The sequence below is a fragment of the Camelus dromedarius genome, chromosome Y (genome assembly GCF_036321535.1).
Source record: "Camelus dromedarius isolate mCamDro1 chromosome Y, mCamDro1.pat, whole genome shotgun sequence".
Classification (NCBI taxonomy): domain Eukaryota; kingdom Metazoa; phylum Chordata; class Mammalia; order Artiodactyla; family Camelidae; genus Camelus; species Camelus dromedarius.
Window position 1 is genome coordinate 16462486 of NC_087473.1, and position 23696 is coordinate 16486181.

Here is a 23696-nt window from a genome sequence, read left to right on the forward strand (position 1 = left end):
GCTCTTCAGACACCTGCTTTGGGCTACTCTGCTTTTACTGCACACAAAAATTGAATCTGATTTTTTGTTTCCAAATAAAATTTTTCTTCTATATTGACTTACAGGCTAAGCATACAGAAGGAAAAAACAAACAAACATAAACCAGCTATTCGGAGAACCACTCAGCTACAGTATTTCTCTCCATGGTTTGATGATTTTTTTTTTTTCCTGTGCTTGTGTCAACGGCTGAATGCACAGCACTGCTGTGACTGCGTGCCTTGGTGGGTTTTTTTTGGTTTGTTTTTGTTCTTTCATGAAAAACTGTCTTTTCTCCTACTATGAGGGGGGGAAAAGTCTAAGAAATAGCAGGGGTCAGACAGGGAGGGTGTAGTCAGCCTACTAAGGATATTCCTCTTTATCTAGAAGTGATGGAGGGACTGTGAAGATTTTAATCAGGGAGTGAAAGGCAGGTTTGATTTCCTTTCTCAGATGGTCCTTCTGCTACTCTGTGATGGACAGACGGGCAGAGGCTGTGGCGGATGTGAAGATGATGGCCATGACCCTACAAAGAGGGTGGTACCCAGACGAGGTGGGGAGAGGCGACAGAGCAGAACAGAACTGCACTGAGATGCCATCAATAGAGCTTGGTAACTGACTAGAGAGGAAGTGTCAGAAAGAAAGGGCGTATATGTGCGTGACTGGGACATGACGCTGTACACCAGAAACTGACACATTGTAACTGACTACCCTTCAATAAAAAATAAAATAAAATAAAATAAGGTAAAAGATTTAAAAAGAGAGGGCAGTGAACAGTACTTCACACTTGCTCTGTGGAACAAGATTGCGGCTGTTAGCCGTCAAACAGCACCAGGAGGGCAGAAAACACGTAGGATTTAAGATTTTGAACCCTCTCTGTGCCAAGATGTCACCGTCTTAAGAATCCATTCTATATACGTATGACCTTTGGAAAAAAAAAAATCATTTCAACTTTCTGTGTTTTCAGTGAGAGGGCTAGTTCAGGTGTAGAACTTTTTAACTGAAATCCAATAGGGTAAAACCCCATTAATAATTATTAGTATCTATATTCATTTCTGAACTGCCAGATGGTTTTGGTTAGCTCGCCGGGACAGTGGAGCATTAATTATATCTCCAAAACGTGCCTGGGTAGATATTAGGGCTACCGTGAGAAATAGCAACCAGCCCAAGGGAGAATGTTTGAAATTTTACGTTTCTTAATAGCCACTTAGAATCCCCCTGCATTTACATTATTACTGTCTGAAGTAACCGGAACTTTTTTTTCCCCACAAACATGGATTAGAGCAAGGTGTTTATAAAGATGTTTCAAACTATTAAAACAGAGTTAGTTGATAAAAGTGCTTAAAAATTAAATGGAAGTGCTCCAAGATATCAAAAGTATGGCACATTAACTTCTGAAAAACAGAATAATTTCCCCTCCTGGAAAATATTAAATTATTTTTCTGAACAACCTTAATTTGGCAAAAAAGCAAGCAGAAGAAAAAAACTTTTTCAAAGAAGTAGCTATTCCTAAAACAGAATTACTATGAAGCAGAGAGACAAAAGAACATTTTCATAACTAGAGATGTAATTACATTAAATTTGTTCATTAAAGGAAAATTAACACTGCGCTTACATAATGGAAAGTTTACCAGGGCAACCAAAATGCTCCCGATCTATTTGCTTGATGGGGAAAAGGGTTATTGAAAACAAAGAAAAACCTGTATTGCAAAGCATATTTTGTTTAGAAGAAATGCAGTTTTTGTTCAATTCAAGCTACGTATCTATGAAATTAGGTCCACAAAGTGTTGTCTAATAGATGTCCTGTTTTAAATTTGTGAAGAAAAATAGTCTGACACTAGGACAGCAAAAACCCCATCTGAATATGTGTCTAAACACTGTTTCTATTGATTTAAACACCTATTTGGATCGCTTGTGATTCTTCTAAACTAAATATTCTCATGTATTCAGTGTTTTCACTGCCTGTGCAACCCTGGCTGGTTGGTCTGGTCTCTGTGGTTTTCAGCCTACTGCAGTACACGTAGTACAATTAAATCAATGCTGTAAGGAGTATTCATAAGTAAATAATAAAATCGTGCCATTTGCAGCAACATGGATGGACCTGGAGATCGTCATTCTAAGTGAAGTGGGCAAGAAAGAGAAAGACAAATACCGTATGAGATCACTTATATGCGCAACCTAAAAAAAAAAAAAAAGATAAATGAACTTATTTACAAAACAGAAACAGACTCACAGACATAGAGAACAAACGTATGGTTACCGGAGGGGGAAGGGATAAATTGGGAGTTTGAGTTTGCCGATATTAACATACATAGAATAGATAAACAACAAGTTCTGTATAGCACAGGCAACTATATTTAATACCTTGTACTAACTTAAGGAGAAAAAGATTATGAAAATGAATATATGTATGTTCAGGTATGACCGAAGCATTGAGCTGTACACCAGAAACTGACACAACATTGTAAACTGACTAGACTTCAATTATATACATACATACACACACACATACAAATTTTAAAAAAGAGTATTCACAAAGAAAGTTATTTTTTAAAAAGTGAGTCTTGCTCAACGTCTATGTGGACATCCGAAATCTGCAGAAGAGTTGGGGAGACACTCTGTTCTGCACGTTTGAAGCATCTGCTAGCCCTGAGTCACATCGTCCCTGGCTCCCTGGTCCAGCGGATGCAGCCCAAGACAGGAGGGAGGGCTGTCGGCAAGGAGCCCAGCGCGACGCCCCCAGCCCCCAGCCCCCAGCAGCCACCCATGAGCCATCAGCACCGGTCCCTGCAGACTGCCTCATTTCTGCCTCGTACAATAAAAGGGCTCCTCGCGTGCCTAACACCCCATGCTGTTTCTGCCCCCCACACCTGATGTTTCTTCTCCATGTCTGCCTGGAAACGAGTCTGCATGGTTTGCTCATTAGATAGAAGACATACAAGCTCTCAAGGCATCATCGCACAGCAGAACATTCCAGGAAAACCGTGAAAACTGGAGTCTGAGGAGCATTTGACACTGGATCCTATTTGACCTCCTGAAAAGCATTCCTCCCCACCTCCCAGTTGTCAGAGTTCATCTCTGGGTACCTCAAGCTGCACGAGGTGTCCCAGCAAAGGTCCAAGACAGAGAAACAGAAAAGGCTGATGTAATGGCACAGAAGTGACTGCACCTGTCAGGAGATGAGGTCCCTGCCGGTCCAGTCCAGGAGCCGGGGAACTTCTCAAGCAAAGGTACTAACTGTCCTGCCATCTCTTAAAGACCCCACCACGTCAGGCCCCTGAAAGGCCCCTGGAGTTCAGACCAGCAGAAAAATACAAATCCAACCCTGGTGGGGAAAAGGAGGGCAGAAGGCTTCAGAATGAGGCAGCAAGAACAACTCAGCCCCTTCAGACGGCATCAAACTGCCAAGCTCCAGGTGTCTGTTTTATACAGGTCCCCACCAATGCAACAGGCTGTGCACTGTACCCATTTTACAGGTGAGCAAAGTGAGGCTGAAAGGTGACATCACCCGCTGGAGGACATGTGGCGAGTGGATGAGTGCAGGAGTCACATTTCAGCTCCGTGGGACCCCAGATCCATTTAGAGAGACAGGTCCTGAGAGCTGCCCAGACAAGAGTGTGCCGTAGTGACTGCCCGGGACGTAGGCGGGGCCACGTGTGCCTGGAAGGAGGATTCAATTATACTTCGTACATGGCTGCATTATTTATTTTATGACCCGTGGAGTCAGCTGAAAATTATTTGCAACTGTGATAAAATCCACATAACAAAATTTACCATCTTCTTTTTCCTTTTTGTTTTTTTATGTTTCCTTTTTGTTTTCCTTATGTTTTTTAATGGAGATACTGGGGATTGGACCCAGGACCTCGTGCATACTAAGCATGTGTTCTACCACTGAGCTATTCCCATCCCCCAAAATTTACCATCATAATCATTTTTAAGCGTACAGCTGAGGACCACGAAGTACGTTCACCTCGTTAAAAACCATCACCACCCTCTATCTTCAGAACTTTTCACCCTGCAAAACTGAAACTCTATCACCATTAAATGACACCCCCCCAACAGTTTCTGATCGCCTTGCCCAGGGCACCCGCCAGTCTCCTTTCTGTCTCCCTGAATCTGATGACTGCAGGTGCCTCCTGCCAGTGGACTCGCACAGGATTTGTCCTTTGGTGTCTGATGTGTGTCACTGACCACAATATCCTCATGGTTCACCTGTGTTGTAGCATGTGTCAGAATCTTCCCCCTTTTTAAGGCCGAATCACATCCTGTTGTGGGGATGGACCACATTTTGTTTACGCACTCCTCTGCTGATGGCAACTGAGTAATTTTAAAAGATAAAATAGACAATGAGACACCAAATCATTAATCACGATTAACGCTAACCCTGGACTTTTGACCACTATTACACAGTTTTCTGGTTTTTTGGGCTGTCTGCAGGATTCACATCTGAGAACACCTACAGATTTAGAAATAATTACGGAATGCACGTGTTCGTAACACGTGTGATCACTCTGAGCTGCACACAGCTCTAAACAGAAAATACTTCACTTACGTACATTATGAACAACTGGAATGCTTTTATTCATTTTATCTGTGAGTCATTATTCATAGTAACGACTCACTGAATTCTTTTTTTAAATTCTTTTTATTGATTTATAATCATTTTACAATGTTGTGTCAAATTCCAGTGTACAGCACAATTTTTCAGTTATACATGAACATATATATATATTCATTGTCAAATTTTTCCTCTGTGAGCTACCATAAGATCTTGTGTATATTTCCCTGTGCTATACAGTATAATCTTGTTTATCTATTCTACATTTTGAAATCCCAGTCTGTCCCTTCCCACCCCCCCCGCCCCCTTGGCAACCACAAGTTTGCATTCTATGTCTATGAGTCTGTTTCTGTTTGGTATTTATGTTCTTTTTTTTTTTTTTTTTAGATTCCACATATGAGCAATCTCATATGGTATTTTTCTTTCTCTTTCTGCCTTTCTTCACTTAGAATGACGTTCTCCAGGAGCATCCATGTTGCTGCAAATGGCGTTATGTTGTCGGTTTTTATGACTGAGTAGTATTCCATTGTATAAATATACCACCTCTTCTTTATCCAGACACCTGTTGATGGACATTTAGGCTGTTTCTGTGTCTTGGCTATTGTAAACAGTGCTGCTGTGAACGTTGGGGTGCAGGTGTCTTTTTGAAGTAGGGTTCCTTCTGGATATAAGCCCAGGAGCGGGATTCCTGGGTCACGTAAGTCTATTCCTAGAGTTCTGAGGTATCTCCATACTGTTTTCCACAGTGGCTGCACCAAACTGCCTTCCCACCAGCAGCGCAGGAGGGTTCCCCTTTCTCCACAGCCTCTCCAGCATTTGTTGTTTGTGGATTTTTGAATGATGGCCATTCTGACTGGTGTGAGGTGATACCTCATTGCAGTTTTGATTTGCATTTCTCTGATAATTAGTCATATTGAACATTTTTTCATGTGCCTATTGATCATTTGTATGTCTTCCTTGGAGAACTGCTTGTTTAGGTCTTCTGCCCATTTTTGGATTGGGTTGTTTATTTTTTTCTTATTGAGTCGTATGAGCTGCTTATATATTCTGGAGATCAAGCCTTTGTCGGTTTCATTTGCAAAAAAATTTTTCCCATTCCATAGGGTGTCTTCTTGTTTTAGTTATGGTTTCCTTTGCTGTGCAGAAGCTTGTAAGTTTCATTAGGTCCCATTTGTTTATTCTTGCTTTTATTTCTATTGCTTGAGTAGACTGTTCTAGGAGAACATTTTTGAGATGTATGTGAGATAATGTTTTTTCTATATTTTCTTCTAGGAGGTTTATTGTATCTTGTCTTATGTTTGAGTCTTTGATCTATTTTGAGTTTATTTTTGTGTATGGTGTAAGGGAGGGTTCTAGCTTCATTGCTTTACATGCTGCTGTCCAGGTTTCCCAACACCATTTGCTGGAGAGACTGTCTTTATTCCATTGTATTTTCTTGCCTCCTTTGTTGAAGATGAGTTGACCAAAAGTTTGCGGGTTCATTTCTGGGCACTCTATTCTGTGCCATTGGTCTATATGTCGGTTTTTGTACCAATACCATGCTGTCTTGATGACTGTAGCTCTGTAGTATTGTCTGAAGTCTGGGAGAGTTATTCCTCCAACCTCTTTCTTTCTCTTCAGTAAAGCTTTGGCAATTCTAGGTCTTTGATGGTTCCATATGAATTTTATTATGATTTTTTCTAGTTCTGGACTCACTGAATTCTTAAATAACGGAAAAACAAAAAGGCACTTTGGGCACAGTATATATATATATATATATATACACACACATACACACACACAAACACACACACTATATGTATGTGTATACCATATACACATACATACATAGAATTACAAAAATGCAATATATATATATATATATATATGTTGTGACAAGCAGTATGACAAAATATGCTTCTGTCTCAGTTGATAAATAGATTACACACATGCACACATATATCACCCTAGGTTAATACGTTGAAACGTCTGTGAACATCAATGCTTCATAAACGGTACTACCTTCATGTCTTCCCCAAATTTCACAAAGGAGATTTTTGTTGCTGCTGATGCATTATTTTCATTCTGAGGAGTTGAACCTCTTGCAGCTGGACACTGACATCGAAAGGCTCGCTTCTGAGACAAAAGAAGATGAGCCATTTCCGTACTCCGCACGTCATAACCCGTCACTACCGTGAGCAAATGTTCAGTCCTGTCCCGTGCTCCCCGGAAGACACCTGACGTCACAGAGCTTTGATGAAGGATGTTTTGTGAAAAGTGTTATTTTGTAAGGAGTGCATTGTCTTTTAAGGTAAGAGGTCATCTTAACCCTTGGATACACTTCTTCCCCCTCTGAATGAAAAAGCAAAGCGCCTTCTGAGATGGAGCTGTGCTATAAAGACCAGAATCCAGCACAGTGATAGACGCTGACGAACCACAGAGAAAATCCCTGCTAACGCTTCATCTCCTTTCGTTTTCATACGCTTTGGAAGACTGAAAAATTTTAAAACAGCATTCTGTACGGGGGTTCAAAGTTCTGGCAGTCAGAGAGGCATCCCGTGGATGAAGCCGGCGGGAAGCGAGCAGACGTCGCCTGCTACAACTGTACACGCCCCTCCTCTGTGCCCGCACCTTTCCGCTCGGAAGCCACTGGACTGAGTCCGTGAGTGGGATTCTCACATTGCTGTCTCCGCGTTCCGCATCCCAGCAAGGTCCCCAAGGCTCGCGATGCGGCCTCTTGGGGCTTTGGCCGAAGCACCCGTGGAAATGGCACTCACCGTAACACAGCTCCCCTGTCCTATCCACCACGGGGGTCTTGGCAAGAGCGAACGCAAACTGGAGCAGGAACCTTAGCAGCCTCTTCCGCTCAGAGAAGAGGGCTCAGAAACCAGCCAAGGCAGAGGAAGTCACAGACTCCAACAGAGCTAAACGTCGTCCCTTTGCTGTCTCCGAAACCACCCTCTGTGTTTCAAGATGGTTAAAAAATAAATGGAAAAAAGCCCAATAAATGTCTGGTTAAGCAGAACGCACGTGTTAAGCGTCAGGAGTCCATGAACGGAGCGCTTCCCCTCCCAGCGCACTCAGGTGTTCGGGGAATGGCACCCCACGCATCTCTCTGCTCTGTTTCCTCCAAGAGCCCCCCGTTCACACCAGTTCCCCAGCTCCTGGCCTCTGGGCTCGGGGTCTGAGTTTGCTTCCCCAGATCCACACTGTCTGTCTGTTTGCCTTCAGACCCCAAATACCCTTCCAGGACACCCCAGAACACAAATGTTGACAGCACATCTCTGTCCACTCGAGACACAGGTGCACAGTGGAAAACGTTCAAAGAAAAGAAGCAGAGTGGGGAGGGTATAGCTCAGTGGTACAGTGTGTGCTCAGCATGCACAAGGTCCTGGGTTGAATCCCCAGTACCTCGGTTAAAAAAAAATCAATCAGTAAAAACCTAATTACCTCCTCCCCCCAAAAAAATTTTAAAAAAGAAAAGAAATAGGACATGAAAGAAGCATTCAGCATTCACTGCACTTAAGATGTACAAAGCCAAAGGAGACCACTCCCTGCCCTGCTCACATTGACGAGATAAAGCACGAAGGCTCAAAATCAGCACGACTCTCTTGATTGTGGAATAATTCACGTCCTATCAACCCCCCCATGCAGACCACTGGGAAGTGGACCACTCACTGGCACAGAGTCCATTCTGTAAGTTGTGTACCCAACACCTCCATCTAGGGCCAGAACGTTTCTATCACCCCCAAAAGAAAACCCTGCGTCCACTAAGCACTCACTGCCCCATTTCCCCCTCCCACTGGCCCTTGGTAACTGCTACCTTGCTTTCTCTATGGATTTGCCAATTCTGGATATTTGCTATTAAGGAAATCATACAGTATGTGGTCTTCTGTGTCTGCTTTTCTCATCTCTCATCTCTTCTCTCTTCTGTGTCTGCTTCTCTCATCATGTGTTCAAGGTTCATCCACACTGAAGGCTGTGTCAGTGCTTCAGTCCTTTTCAGGGCTGAGTAATATTCCCCTGTGTAGGGCCATGACACATTTTGTGTATCCATGCATCTGCTGATGGACATCTGTGTTGCTTCCACTTTAGGGATATTTTAACTAGTGCTGCAATGAACATGGATGTACAGGGTTTTGTTTCAACACCTGTTTACAAGTCTTTTGGGTGGGTATCTAGGAGTGGGGGGGTGGGGCTGGGTCATGTGGAAATTCTATGTTTGACTAACTGAGGAACTGCCAGACCGTTTTCCACAGCGGCTGCACCACTTCACCTTCTCACCAGCAACAGGAGGCTCTCAGTGAAAATCATCATCTTCTTTTTAACCCATCGGGAAGCTGAGGATGCCATGAAACGGACATGAACCAGAGCCGAGGCTGTGGTGACACTTCCTGCAAAGCTGAGATCCTTGGTTGCTCGCATCCCTGGTGGGGGGAGTGGGGAGGAGGGCGATGCCAGTTGAAATGGAAAGCTCTGTTTGGCTGCGTGGAGGCTGATAGGCATGGAAAGCCAGGATCCTGAGAAGGTCCAGACAGCCAGCCAGCCAGCCATTTACACCCAACCCTTGGACCCATTTCTACAAATCTGCACTCACCCCCTGGGTGGTGGTACACCAGGGCTGCGTGGGACAGGAAACAGAGCCCCACTCCCCAAGGCACTCTGAGCTTTCACCACAGGCAGTCACCCGTGTCCCTGCCCCCCAGCCAGGATGGGAACGTGAGATCACCAAAACCACGGCAGGAGAGGGAACAGGACCTTTCCTGAAAGACCCAACGAGCCAGCAGCCAGGCTCTAAAGCAGAGAAATACCTGTGAACCTCATGCATACTCAGCTCCCAAGCCTTTAAAAAAGGGGAAGAATGGACCCTGCATTCAAGTCCTTGAAGCCAGAGGGAACTGGCCCTAATTAATATTTCTACAGATGGTCTGTGTGTGGTGCAGAAGGGAGACGGTCACTTCTGGTAGCGTCTTGAGCTCGCAAAGGACATCTCCCATCCTTTACGGTCAAGCTACCAGACCTCTACCCCTGGTAACAAGAGCCATGGACTGAACGGTAATTCTAGCCTGGGATCTGAAAAATCTCATGCGATAGCGTCTATGACTTGTAGCCACCTAAACAGATGTCCCCAAAGAGGGCTGAGGTGTAAAAGACTTGCAGGAAACGGGAAAGGTTTAGAGAAGGTGCTTCAACATCCTGCTCTGTTCAATGACTTAAACCAATGATTTAGATGAACGAACAAGACTATTTCTCCAACACGTGGGGGACACAGATGGTGCTGTGGAAGCGAATGAGGTCTTAGACATGGGTAAATGGAACAGCAGGATTAAACTCAGCAGCAAGACCCTCTTTATTTAAGAAGCGTAGTTATCGGCACAAGGATGCTGGTATTCAGATGCGGCTTGACTGCAACTCCTATGAAGGAGATTTTAATCAAATTAAGAAGATTTAAGACAAATTAGCCAGGCAAGCAGTGGCGGGACTTGAAGTCACGAGGGCTAAAGGGAGTGTGACTTATTGCCTGTTGATACGGAGATGTTTTTGAGATCGGGAAGAGAATTTCCACTTGACTCTTCACATGTCAGACCCTAGTGGGAATAATTTTTCTCAGTTCAGACCTCTGATATTTAAGAAGTACGGGAACAAACGGGTGTATAAGATGAGAGCAAACAGGACCCCTAGGAGAGCAAACACCATTTTGCACAAGTGGTCACTCAGGAATCAGGAACATCTCACCCTGAGCTCGAAAGGCACTTGAGTTGTCTTTCAATTTGTTCTGCGTGGCTCATCTGAGCAAGGAAGGACTTAGCTGCTGTCTCAGAGGCCAGAGCTAGGGCTGTCTCTAAAATAAGGACCATGACCTTACAAGAGCTGCCAGACCACAAAATGATCAGCCTGTCAAATCCCACCTTTCCTTCCCTTGCCACGACCAGGGAGAAGATTGACAAGACCCCATCTGTCAGGATACTGCAGAGGGATTACCTCACCGAGAAGCAGGGAATTTGAACAGAGTAGTGTAATCCTTCCTAACCAGGAGGCTCCATGAGTCCATAAGGAAACTTGTCACCTAAGAGACACTGAAGTGGAAACAAACGAACAAAGCATACGCCATAGGAAAGGAACCCAACCAGACCAGCGTTCAAAGAAGCCCCTTTCCCCTTGTGACTTCACAGACGCCTCCCTTGCCTACCTAGGGCGACGCCGGACACAGAACCTGGGGATTCCCATCCTCTGTCCCATTAATCATTCACTGAATGGTTCATCCCCACGGATGAACTGGAACAAAATGTTTGTGAACCAAACTGGTTCAAGTTTTCTCTTCCCCTCAACCCAGGACCCTGAACTTGGATCCACACTCAGCCTGAGACAACAGACAGCCCCTCCAGAGGACAGGCTGGCCTCCGGGTAAATCATTACCCTCTCTGATTGACCATCCAATCATGCCACCCTTTGATCCTCGTTCCCCACACCTGGTTCTTTCTAGCCTTCCTTACTCCTCTTTATTAAAAAAAAAATTTTTTTTTAATTTTTTCATGGGGGGAGGTAATTAGGTTTATTTATTTATTTATTTATTTTAAAAGAGGTACTGGGAATTGAACCCAGGACCTCATGCATGCTAGGTGTGCATTCTACCACTGAGCTATACCCTCCCCCCAAAATTATTAATATTATTATTTTTTGGCTTAAACTTTGAGATGCCTGCAGACCTTATCAGCAGATCAGCAATAATCTGTCTCCCCCTTTGAAACAATCCTCTTCAGTAAAAGTCTCTCCTTGTTGAGACTGGATTTGGTTTTCTACTGGACACCACGCAGACCAGCCTGGCTGGGGGAAACAGTTGGACCGGCAGGGCTGCAGCCCCTTTTCAAGTTTGATTTTTGTATAAAATCAACCTCCCTTTCCCGTGAGACAGCATCAACACTGTAGGATCACAGATCTCGGTGCCACGTCCTGGCTGTGTAGCAGCTACAGAGATCCAGGTGCCACTTAAACATCATTCTGACAAGAATCGGTGCAGGCGTGTGCCTGCCGCGTCTCGTCAGATGCGAGTCACATGACGGTCCGGTAAGGCAGGGCAGGTAAGCTGGGACTCAGTTACTCTGGTGAACGTTCCCTATGGGGCTGAGTGAGCACTGCAGCCCAGTATGTTTGCTCCACCTGTGACACCCATGAGCTGCAAACTCACAGCTCCTGTCCCTCTTCAGGGACACCATGCATGGCCTTGTGGGTGTAGGAATGGGCTATTTAGGGGAGCAAAATTCACTACCCCAAAACATCTCTTTGGCAGGCTAAAAAATATGACAGCCCAAAAGACTCAGTAAGAAACTTCCCCCTAACTGCCTAAAAAAATTTAGAGGGCCTGTTCTCTAAACAGAGATATCACCATAGAAATCTGGTAAAACAAATACGGGCCAGCGGTGGTGGGAGAGACGTGGTAGGGTCTGGAGATAAGAGTCCACTCTGTCCCACGGTCTGCCTGGCCCAGCAAACATTTGTTTAAGAAACACTTGTTTTTCCATCCCGCTGTGAATTGCCTTCCTCCCCTTTGAATTCCCAAACCACTACCCTCAATGTCCTCTTGTGTCTTTAGCTGAAGATGGTATTTAAGGTGAGGGTTTTGGCCATTTTGGTTGAGTGACTCAGTTCTCCTGGGTCTCTCCTCATTAAACATTTGTGATTTTCTCCTGTTCATCTGTCTCACATCCATTTAATTCTTACACCAGCCAAAAAACCCTAGAAGAGTAGAGAAAAATGTCTTTATCCCCAACAGCTGCCAAAGCCGATCGTCACCAGAGAATAAGATCAGACAATGTATCGCTGCCATGGCAAAATGAGGACTTTTCATATTCTTGCGGGCTTGTCTCCAAAAGGATCTAGGAGTGACAGAACACATCTGCAGAAGGTGCTGTATTGGGGTGAAGTTATAGCACAAGGCCCCTTACCAGTAACTGCAAAGGAGAACTTACAGCAAAGTCACACAGAGCTAACTGCCCACCTGCAGGAAACAACCCCTCTTAAATTGTATGTTGATTCTGCCAATTCAGATGCAACCATTTCCAACAGCAACGAGATGTGCAGACACTGACAGCTACCCCTGCAATGAATGCTGATTACAATGATATCACGCAAATTCATGACAACACCACGCTTATTAGCAAGAGACCCGTTTAGCACAGCGCCTCATCGCACAGTCGAAAGGGAAGAAACATGACTCACATGTAATTAAATATGTAAATATCTGCGTGATCTCAGAGTGACTATCTTCAGAATCAGTGCATGGTTACTATTTAAAACAACTAACTCCCAGGGCAAGAAGACCCCCAAATCAGGTGTCACCATTTTAGGAAACCCCTCTCTATACAGCAAATGCTCAATGAGACCAAGTCTAACAGATATTTATCTACCTTGAGACACAGTTCTTTTCTAAGTATTTATAAGTGCATCCCCTTCTCAATTCAGATCTTCCACTAAGCCACAGTTTTATGTGCAAACACCTAATGCTATCACAGCCCACACTGCATTTTTTCGCTTCTGCACTGTTAAGTTATTTGCAATGATGCAGTGATGCACTGATGAGTGCTGACTGGTCCAAGGAGGGGGAGGGAGCATCAAGAACCCACAGACAAGTGTCTGCATGATGGATGTGCGTGGGGGAGGCCCCGGAAGAAAGGGAAGGAGAGGATATCCAGATACGTGGATTTAATCCCAGCCTGAAGAGATGCCTTCCACCCGCTTCAAGAAAGGCAGGGACGCTCCAGCCCTGAGACTGGGGAAAAAAAAAAAAGGAAGGAAGGAAGGAAGGAAGAAAGAAAGAAAGGAAGAAAGGAAGAAAGAAAAAGAAAGGCAGTGCCATTTGGATCTGGGAGCAGTCCAGCCTTCTTCCTGGACCCCACCAGCAGAGACCTTGACGCCCACTTAGAACCTCAGCAAATGGATGGGGTGCCCAGAAAACCAGAGTGTACCATGGACATACTCACACTATGGAATATAAGAAATAGTGCTTGCCAGTGTTCACAGCAGCACTATTGACAATAGCCAAGACATGGAAGCAACCTAAATGTCCATCAACAGATGACTGGATAAAGATGTGGTATACTTATACAATGGAATACTACTCAGCCATAAAAAAGAATGAATTAATGCCATTTGCAGCAACATGGATCAATCTAGAGATTATCATACTAAGAAGTGAACTAAGAGAAAGATAAATGTCATATGATATCACTTATATGTCAAATCTAAAAAAAAACTGTCCTTGAAAAGTAAATTTATCCTGGAGGCAATGTTTCTTCTTTCCCCTACCTGAGAACAACTGGCCTGATGCTTATTTCAAAAAGCAAAAGACACAAGTAACTCAGTGAGGAAACGGCACCTGAGTCATTCTTGTAAGCGCTCATAAGCTATGCATCTGGTCACCCCCTGCCCTGAACCCGAGACTCTGGCAATAAATAAACTTGGCAGGTAGCTAGAATCAACGGACTCCCCATTCACATGATACGAAATACCACACAATTAAACGTACCCGGCAAACCCCCTCGGGCTCTGGAAACACAGCGCAAAAATCAAAGGACTAGAGGCTGACGTCCAGTTAATAAAACCTAAGAATTCAAAGGAAGAACCAATCTTTTAAGTTATGAAAGCATGGGACTAGCATAAATTAAGGAAATGCTGAACCTCAATGACTGTCAGCAAGACAACTAAAATACACGCGTCGGAACACAGCAGAAAATTCATGTACCTAAAGTTAAAGTTTTGTTTCAGTCTATAAAGAAAAACAAAAGAAGTAGTCGCTCGTGCCAGGAATCAGACGCTCTGGCTCGTCTCCAGAATCCCAGGTACATGAGCTGGAGACAATCTTTAACAGGTACGAGGTTTCATCACACTTGGCAAAGACAAAGACTGAGCAATCCCAGATAAGAGGTACTTTACATGGTGTACGTTAGAGGCCTGATCGTATCAGAAAGGTGATCTCTTTCCTTCTTCTTCTTTTTTTTTTTTGCATGTACCCTTCTTACTTGACTCAACTGCCAAGAATATCATCGAACATCAGCATGAACACAACAGAGGAAACGGTTTTTTTCATTCACGTCTTCCACAATGAGTTGCCCCACCGCCACAGGGCACCCCACATTGCTGGACAACCACAGGAAGCATCGTGGGATTCCAGCACAGACAGGTCTGGCCACGCGTTTGCAAAAACAGACCGAATTCAAATCATCAGTACCGGGCAATCACATCCAGGATGGTACCAAACTGTAAAAACGTGTGCGGGGCCCGGAGAAGGCATGGCTAGCCGGAGATCCAGAGCAGGAGGGAGAGCCCGGCCGGGAGGAGAGATTTCCTAAGACGAGGTGTTGGTGGGGAAGAAAAAAAGCAAAGGTGAACGCCGTGCAGGAAGGAGCTGAGGGATGGGAGGCTTGGAGGCGCCCCACCGTGGAGCCCCCTGCAGCCCTGGTTCCGGGATTCCCCCTTCCTTCCGGTGGAAGGCCGCTGGGGTGCTCTAACGGGGACAGAGGCAGACACATTCCCGGAGGCCAGGGGCTCAGCCCCTGAAGACGGCTCAGCCCAAGGTGTGCCAGGTCCGGATGTAGCCACGACAGAGAAGCCAAGGCCTCTTAGGGAGCCTCTGGATCTCTCTGCACTGGAGATCTGTGCGTTTAAAAGTCGTTTCTTCCAAGGTCATCCATGGGGCTCTGTGTTGTTGCTGTGAGTCCCCGTGGATGGACAGCAGGGCTGCGAAGACACTCTGGCTAAGACACAGGTGAGGCCATGGGCCTCAGCCCATGTGGATAACTGAACACGCCTCAGCTTGTGTGCTGCCCTCACTTACGGTGGAGACAAAACCGCCAGTGTTTTTCCTCACGAGACCTTCTGTCCATGAGGAGCTCCACCAGAGGTGGGTGGAAGCAACTCAGACCACCCCCTCCAGGCCCACGGAGGAGCCTGAGCAGCCTGGCGAGCCCTTCGGCCAAGTGCTGCTGATCGGGTTAATTTAACCTTCTAAATGTCTTCACTGGAATGGATGTAACAATGGCAAATTCAGTGCTTGCCTGGATTGTGTCTGCAGATGTCTTCTTATAAAGGGAAGGCCTTGTCGCTCAGGCATTCTCACATGTGACCTGTTAAAACTTAGAACAAAAATACTGCTCTGAATTCTGAAGGCAGGCTGTGCTGGTCACAGAGGAGTCCGATGGGTTTTGCTCCTCCTGATCTTCACAGTAGGACCCGCAGACCCACAGCACCTGCCTCAACCCTGCCGCGGCAAACCACACAGAGACCAGCGCAGAATGGCAGGGAGGAGCCAGAACGCCGTTTCCGCAAGCTCTGAGACAGCTCCCTCCACGGCTCTCGGCACTGACTCAACAGTCCTGTGAACCCTGTCTCAGGGCAAAGAGACCAGGAGCCGGGGAGACTTGGAAGGCGGTACAGGCGTTTGGAAGACGGTACAGGTTAGTTATGAATGCACCTCTGGACCAGAATCCAGTCTCCACTCAGTAGTTCACCAAGTTTGGGATTAGCAGATACAAACTCGTATATAAAACAGGTAAGCAACACGGTCCTACCGCACAGCACGGGGAACTATACTGCGTAACTTGCCATAAACCATAATGGGAAAGAAGATGGAAAAGCATATGTATAAAAATGTATATGACTGAATCACTATGCTGTGCACCAGAAACTCACACACTACTGTAAATGATGAAAAAGTAATGAATGATAGAAAAAAAAAATCAGAAACTACATGGAAAGGTGCCACAGTTACTTTGTAAATACAGCCAATGAAGGAATGGATTCATCAACTTTGGAGTCACAGGGACGAGTTCTGCCAAGTACAACCCACAACCACATTGCATGGGGACGCACCACGAAAAAGGGAACCAGAGTATCACGGACACCAGGCCGGCACAGTCACCCCCGATTCAGGTAAAGGAGGACACGCAACACATACCTCTTATGATGGATCCCGTACCAAACTCTAAAAACAAAAATCAATGGCACTAAAGCATCCCTTCAAACGAAGAGAAGCAATGTCGGGGGAGGGCATAGCTCAGTGGGTACAGCGTGTGCTTAGCATGCACGAGGTCCTGGGTTGAATCCCCAGGACCTTCTCCAAAAATAAACGAATAAATAAATAGACCTAACTACCCCCCAAATTTTTTTTAAATTAAAAAATAAAATAAAATATTAAAAAAAAAAAACCAAGGAGAAGCAACATAAAACGTCATACAAATTTTTCCCCAAAAAACATTATTTTGCAAGGAGGAAAATTTTCAACCTTAGAAAATCTTTGCAAGAATAAAAGCAAACACAGGTACGCTCCTTCACTTGGGCGTGGGACATTCTGCCACATGGGCTTGCATGCTTTCTCTGTGTCTCTATGTGTGCACGAGTGTGTATACATACACATGAATCTATGCATCCATCCTGTTTCTCCTGCCCCGGAAGACTAAGAAAGGACAAGGAACGTCCTCGTGTTTGTGTGCCATGACGCTTCACAGCGAGCTGCATACACGACGGCCCTTCCCCACTAGGAAGTTCGGCATGCGTCTCCTAGAGCGAGGACAGCGTCCCCCACAACCACGACACCGCTGAAGAATAACACTGAGTCAATCAACGCACCCTACACAGTCCCCAGGTAACTGCACCACCGTGCTCTCTTCTCCAATCCAGGATCCATTCGAGAGTCACTCAGGGTTATGTTTCTTCACCTTTTGAAAACTGTAACCGCCCCCCCACCCCCACTCCCACCCCTGGCCTTTCTTGGTTTGTTCGTGGCACTGACTTTTCGGGAGAAAGAATCCAGGTCAATTGTCTCATACAGTGTCGTATGTTCTGGATTAGCCTGTTCATTTCTTTGGGCACAAATTCAGGTTGAACCTTTTTGGCAGGGGTGTCACACAGGTTTTTTATCTTTTTTTTTTTGGTGTCCTTGTTGCCTCGTATCAGGAGACACAGGACACCGAGCTGCCCTGTTCTTGCTGGTCTCCTGGTTAGAAGGAAAGCCGCCAGATTGTCCCATTTTCTCTCCCAATTTACCTCTTTAATGAAACCTTCTCTCCGCCATTTTCTCTGAGACACACAACACGGTCACTGTAATTTTTTTTGCTCTGGATTATCCTGACCCCCCAAATGGGCTTATTTTCACGGGTATTTGCTGCCATAAAATATCCTTCTCAGGGATTTACAGTCCACTTGAGAAACCTTTTCATCCTCATCAAAGGATTAAAAAATAAATCACTGACTATCCCAGGACGGACATCAGCAGAATAAGCAACCCACTGACGGCAGGTCCTGTCAGCTAGAATGACATCTCATAAAAAGGAAATTTCCTTTTTCTTTTTTCCGTCATTTCTAAGAAAACTTCAATATCCGTCAAGTTTTTTTCTTTGGAGCGAACAAATGAGAACTCTCAGAGACAAGATCAAAGCGTTTTCTTGATTATCATCAAAGTCTTCAATCCATTTAAGGAGAGGGATAGTTTAATATGCCGTATTCGAGAACCCCAAACTCTGGACTGCGAGGTACCTCAGAATCCCCCGGGAGGATGGCTTCACGTTGGTAAGATATAACGGATATTGTTACTACGTATTCAGGAGTAGAACTTCTAGCCCCCGCTGGAAGACTCCCCCTTTACAGCAGAGCATTACGAAAGGATGATGAACGCTGTATTCATTTATTGTGAATTAATCATGAGTCTCTGCATACTTTTAATTAGCTACCGAGTCTGTCAGTTTTTTTTTTTTCTGAGCCCTTCTAGCTGGGTCCAAAGACTGTCAATCTCCCCTCCAGACTAAAATAACAACAACAAAAGAACCCAAAGCACTTCCCTGCAAAACGCACAGTTGTTTTTCCAGAGGAATAAAAATAAAACTCTCTACTTAGCAGGTGCTTAAGGCTTTGAAAGCTAGGTCAGAAATCAAAGCCGGCTCCTGCATTGATGATAGCTTTAGAAAATAAATTATTCTTTAAAACCCTCCCTCCCCGCCAAAAAAAGTTTGTTTCTGAAAGAGAAAAGGCATACATGATCCTTTTAAAGAACAAATTACAGACATCACAATGGAAAATGAATCTGTTAAGCTGCTCAGCGTTCACAGGGAACACAAGCCACGGTGCTAAGCCTCCGAGGATGTTTGCTGCCGAACGCGAACCCTCTGTTGGGGGGCTTAAATTGAACACAAAAGGAAATCCTAGAAGGTCACTGTCTTTTTCTTCTCTTTAATTCGTATTCTAACTCTGATCCCTTACAGTGAAAGACCATCGAGTATTCTAGGAAGAAAGAGAAGATTAAGTTGAATCTCCTGTTCCACGGATCAGGGTTTCTGCACTCGGCGCTATGGACATTCGGGGCTGGGTAACACTTTGTGGTGGGGCGTCCTGTGCATGGCGGGACGGTTAGCAGCAACCCTGACCTCCACCCGCTCCATGCTGGTAACCACGTCCCTCCAGACTTATGAAACCTAAAAACGCCTCCAGACTGGGCCATATTCCCCCTGGAGGGCAAAATCTCCGTGCAGGAGAAACACTGCCACCTGTAGCCCCAGAGTCCCAAAGCTGTATTTCAAAGATGGTTCAGTCTCCATTCTACAGAGAAAAGCCCCAGCAAGGGGAGGTTAACCTACTTCCTGAGCACACGGGCCCAGGGGTGGGATCCAAAGCCCGGGTCTCCCCGACTCCACATGGTCCCACTTCCGGGGGCCTTTGGGGGACGATGTGAACCAGACCTTGTCTGACAGCATCTCCCTGCCCACTTCTCTGAGCCTGCTGCTACATGGGGCCTGAATGCCCAGCAGGGCCCCCCTGACATCACAATGGCCCTCTTCGCATCATCAAGCAGCAGCCCCTGCCGGAGAGGAGGGCGCATAACAGGGACTCTCACCTCCAAGGGGTTTGGAAACCGCCTCCTTCATCCTGTCCCCATCAGCACCACACACTCACTTTTGCTGCAGGAAGAAAGCTGTTCTGTCCCTCAGGTGTGGAGACCAACCCGAGCACCACGAGTCTTCCCACAGTGCCAAGTGTTTGTACCTCTGCTGGTTCAACCACTGTCACCTCGAAGGTCCAGGATACGTGTGAAACCATCGATAAAACGCCACCCCTGTATTCTCCAAGATCTTTCAAGCGACACACTTATTATGACAGTTTACTAGGGTGTACGGCCCTGACTAGCCCAGGGCAGCTGTTCTCCAGGAAAATGTTTGTCCCCACGGCTGCTCCCCTTTTGTTGGAAAGTCATCTGTGAAGGAAAGGGAGACCTGGGGCAGCTCCAAATGGACGTCATCCCTGCAATATCAGAATGCTCTGAAACGTCATTACAAAGGTCACCAAATAAATGCCCCACGTGACTTGGACGACGTGGTCAGGGTGAGGGGAGCACTTTGTCAACAGGCAGTGACACTTTGAGAGCGAAAGCAGCTGTACTCACACTTGAGCGGTCATCCTGCAGGAGACGTTCCGTCACTGAGACCACCATGTGCAGGTACAGAGACGGTGACTACCTCTCAGCAGAGAGAAACTGGGTAGCGCCAGGCTCATCCTGTGAATTCATCCAAAAGCAGAAGAGTCAGGTACTGAATAACCACATCCTGAAACACTTCAATGAAAGGGTCCTCTGTCATGCCTAGGGGATTCCTCTCCCTGCCTCTTTCTTTTTTCCACTCTCTGCCCAACTCCTAGTCACCCACAGGTGTCAGCTGACTAGCCACCACCTCCAGGAAGCCTCCCATGATTGCACAATCTAAAGCAGTTGCCCCAGTGTTGATAAATCAAAGCACCTCCCCTCTCCCCTTTACAGTAGTTGTCACTATCTGCAAAACTATATTTGGCTTCTTTTTATTTGGTATCTGTCCTCCCCACAGGCTGTATGGGTCAAGATGGCAGGGGCCATCTGTCTGTCATTACAAGTGCTCAGAAAGTATTTTCCAAATACAGCTGGGGTCACAGAGAGCGGCGCATGGGACTCTGACCTCAGCTGCTTTTGTAGCCAAGTAAGAATGTTTTTACATTTGTAAGAACACTTTTGTGATATATGAAAAGTCCTTCATGAAGTCCTTATTTCAAGGTCCACAAAGCCCAAAAGTATTGGAACACAGCCATGGCCATTCATTTATTACCTGTAACTGCTTCCATGCTACAAAGTCCACGCTGAGTAGTTCAGACAAATATCGTTTGGCTCAAAAACATGAAAATATTGACTATCTGGCCCTTTACCGAAAAAAGTCTTTCAACCTCTGGGATAGAGCCCTCCCTGGGAGCTGAGAATGAAGTCAAAGAAAACCAGCTGGATGGCTCTGAACCTCCTCAGGAACCTACGTACTTTTCAGTTGTTGGCGTTTGGACAAAACCCAGCACGTGCCTTGAAACACTTAATGTGTAGACAATAGTGTTTATCCACTTAAAATAGGACGTACAATCCCACTTGGTAAAGATGATGCACAAGACAACGCCACGGTACAGAAAAATGACGATTCTACCGATTTTTGTAAATGGAGATCTTGCTTTACTGAAGGTCCGCTTCCAGCCACAATTTCTTAGGTACCACCAGTGTCCCAGAAATGTCCTTCTTCCCCCTCCCCAGAGATGGCATTTGAAACTGTCATCGGTCTTCCCGTGTGGCTTTCCACATTAGATTCTTGTTGAAAAGGAATGGTGTGTGGGTGGGCACTGACCTTCCACCCCATCTGGGGGGGGGGCACGGTCATCTCTTCTGCCCACTCACCATGACATCACTGGGCAAGACCAAGTGGGTAAGGACATGGATTTGAACAAGTGGGGGACCCCCTGCCCCCTTGCAAGGCAGGGAAGATCTCAGTCCTCCTCTCCCTTTCTCTTGCCCACATCTTTTATGTACAGGAAATACTGTAAGACCTCAGCAGTCGGAGCCCTTTGATCCCCTACTCAATACTTTATGCAGAGCAACAGACACATGTAAACAGATTAAGCCACAGTGCCAGCCACAGTGGTATTGCCACCAGGGACTCTATCCGCAGAAGGAAAACACGCAAAGAAGAACAGAAAAGCTCCTGTTCAGAGGCCCCCTTTTCAAAGTATCATTAGAGTGGTTCTAGCTCAGGGTGGTTCTGCCCCACGTGGGTCTACACGCATCTCTGGTTCTCACAACTGGATGGGGAGCACCCGCATCCACTGGGTAGAGGCCAGGGACACTGTCAAATTTCTATGAAGCACAGGACAGCCCTCCAGCACCCAGCATCCAGCCCAACCCTCCACCACAAAGAGTTGGCCTCAACCATCAGTGGTGCCAAGGTTTACAAACCACATCAGATGGCCGGTCCAGCAATCATGACGTTGGGTGTGACGACAGAGATTGGCCAAAGCCTTGATGGGGTTGGGGGGGGGGTCACACCCAGGTTGTTCAAACAATTATCCACTGCCAATTCTGAGTGGTGGTTCCACTATGACTATAGTAAGTTGTATGAAAATAAGTCGCTTTAGACAAAATTTATAATCCCAGTTACAGTCACAGAACAAGACGATGGAAGGCGGTCAAGTGGTGAGGTCTGCTTTATCACTAGGAACCTATATTTTGATTTACTCTGTGAGTTAACAAATAATAAGCATGTTTATCTGTAATGTATGAATCTGTTTATAATCATCGTAACTGTCATGCAGTTGGTCATTTTTTTCATTATTCTCATCCCTTCTACGCACGAGGTTTTAGTTACTCAAATCTGAAAATCGTGACAGTGATTTAAAGGCAGAGTGAGAGCCCACTGTCCCTTGTCCTTGATTCTGAGACACCCAAAGCCCTGGAAACCAAAAGGTTTTTGTAAAATCTTTTTCTTTTCATTTGGCAGCAAAACCCAACCTGAACTGACGGAGTCATCCGTCTTGTCTTGACCCACCCGCCTCTGCTGTTTGCTAGTATCGTGGTGCCTTGCTGGGAAACATTAGGCTTCAACTGCACTGGGAAAACATCAAGAAGTGTTCAAGACACCCCGCGAGTAACAGTGATAGGAAGACAAGAAAGCGTTTGTCATTAGCAACAGCCCAGTGTGACCGGGGTGTGCCTCCAACGCCTCTTACTTGAAGAAGACGGTGTAGGAAGACGGTAAAGACTTGGAGAGGCAGGTGACTGACATTTGACCGATGGGTTTACCCTGGGATGACCGGTGAACCTAGTTTCCCTGGGGTTAGGGGTTCTAGTTTTCAAACTGGGGCCGTCTCAATAAGCCTACTTACCTGTGAAAACTTACAGGATATTCCATGTACGAGCAGACAGTGAAGGCAAGTGTGAGGGTTCAGGAGACTGACCGAAGGAATGAAAGACGCCTGATGGAAATCCAGGGTGAAAAAGCATCTTCTCAACATAAAGCAGCAGGATATGGCGCTCAGGAATTTGCAAACAGAATATTCTTGGTGGACGTGTAGGGAGAGTGTAGATGTCAACAGAGGACGGAGGTCTCCCACCCTGTAGTGGCTGGTCGTGTTGAAAACTGATGTCAGTAAGTCTCTCTTTGGGACCAGCCTTCAGCCAGAGTCTCTTTTCCCAAGGTGATGTCACCTACCGGTGGGGGAGCTCAGAGATCATCTATTTCCATGGTAGTCCAAAGACAATGGGTGGTCCCCAAAGGGGCAGCCTCCTTGCCTTCAAGTGGGACAAGTGAGGGACCGTCCTGGCTCTAGAGTTTGCCCTGTAACGGGCTGAGGTCTCCAACAGCACAGCAACACAGCTCACCTCCTCCCTCGGCCTCATCCTCCTTACGAGGGTTGATCCAGGAATTCACCCCACCCCAAACCCTCCTGAATGCACATCTCGTCCCAGAATCTACTTCCTGGGACTGCATGTAAGACAGAAGCAGATACAAACTCATCAGAAACAGCCTCATTCTGCCCCTAAGCTATGATCCTGAGAGAAACCCTTACAAATGATGGGAGAGAGGTCTTCAGGCTGAGCTGTGGGGTCCGTGGGTGTGTTGGCGCTTCGGGCAGAGGTGAGACAGAGTGGTCAGTGACTGGAGAAACCAACAACCACCATGACAGAAAACTGAACTCAAGTTACCCATACATCATCACGCAAACAAGAAGGATCTGCCAAGAGATTATTTCCCAAGAGTCCAAGCACCAGCAGGAAGCCACCTGGGCTAGAAGAAAACTATAAAATAATGGAGTTTCTGGTGCGCCCTCT

The 23696-nt window shown here is 45.9% G+C and overlaps 1 protein-coding gene across 2 annotated transcripts in view; it reads right to left on the reverse strand.

Annotated features, from left to right (window-relative positions):
• Positions 1 to 23696, reverse strand: part of LOC135320322 (steryl-sulfatase-like) — a 137899-nt gene that overhangs the window by 82322 nt on the left and 31881 nt on the right. For both annotated transcript variants that reach the window (XM_064483427.1, XM_064483426.1), the window contains exon 2: positions 19977 to 20087. In XM_064483427.1, coding sequence (XP_064339497.1) covers positions 19977 to 19990 — 14 coding nt within the window. In that variant the 5' untranslated portion in view covers positions 19991 to 20087. The remainder of the gene's footprint in view (positions 1 to 19976; positions 20088 to 23696) is intronic.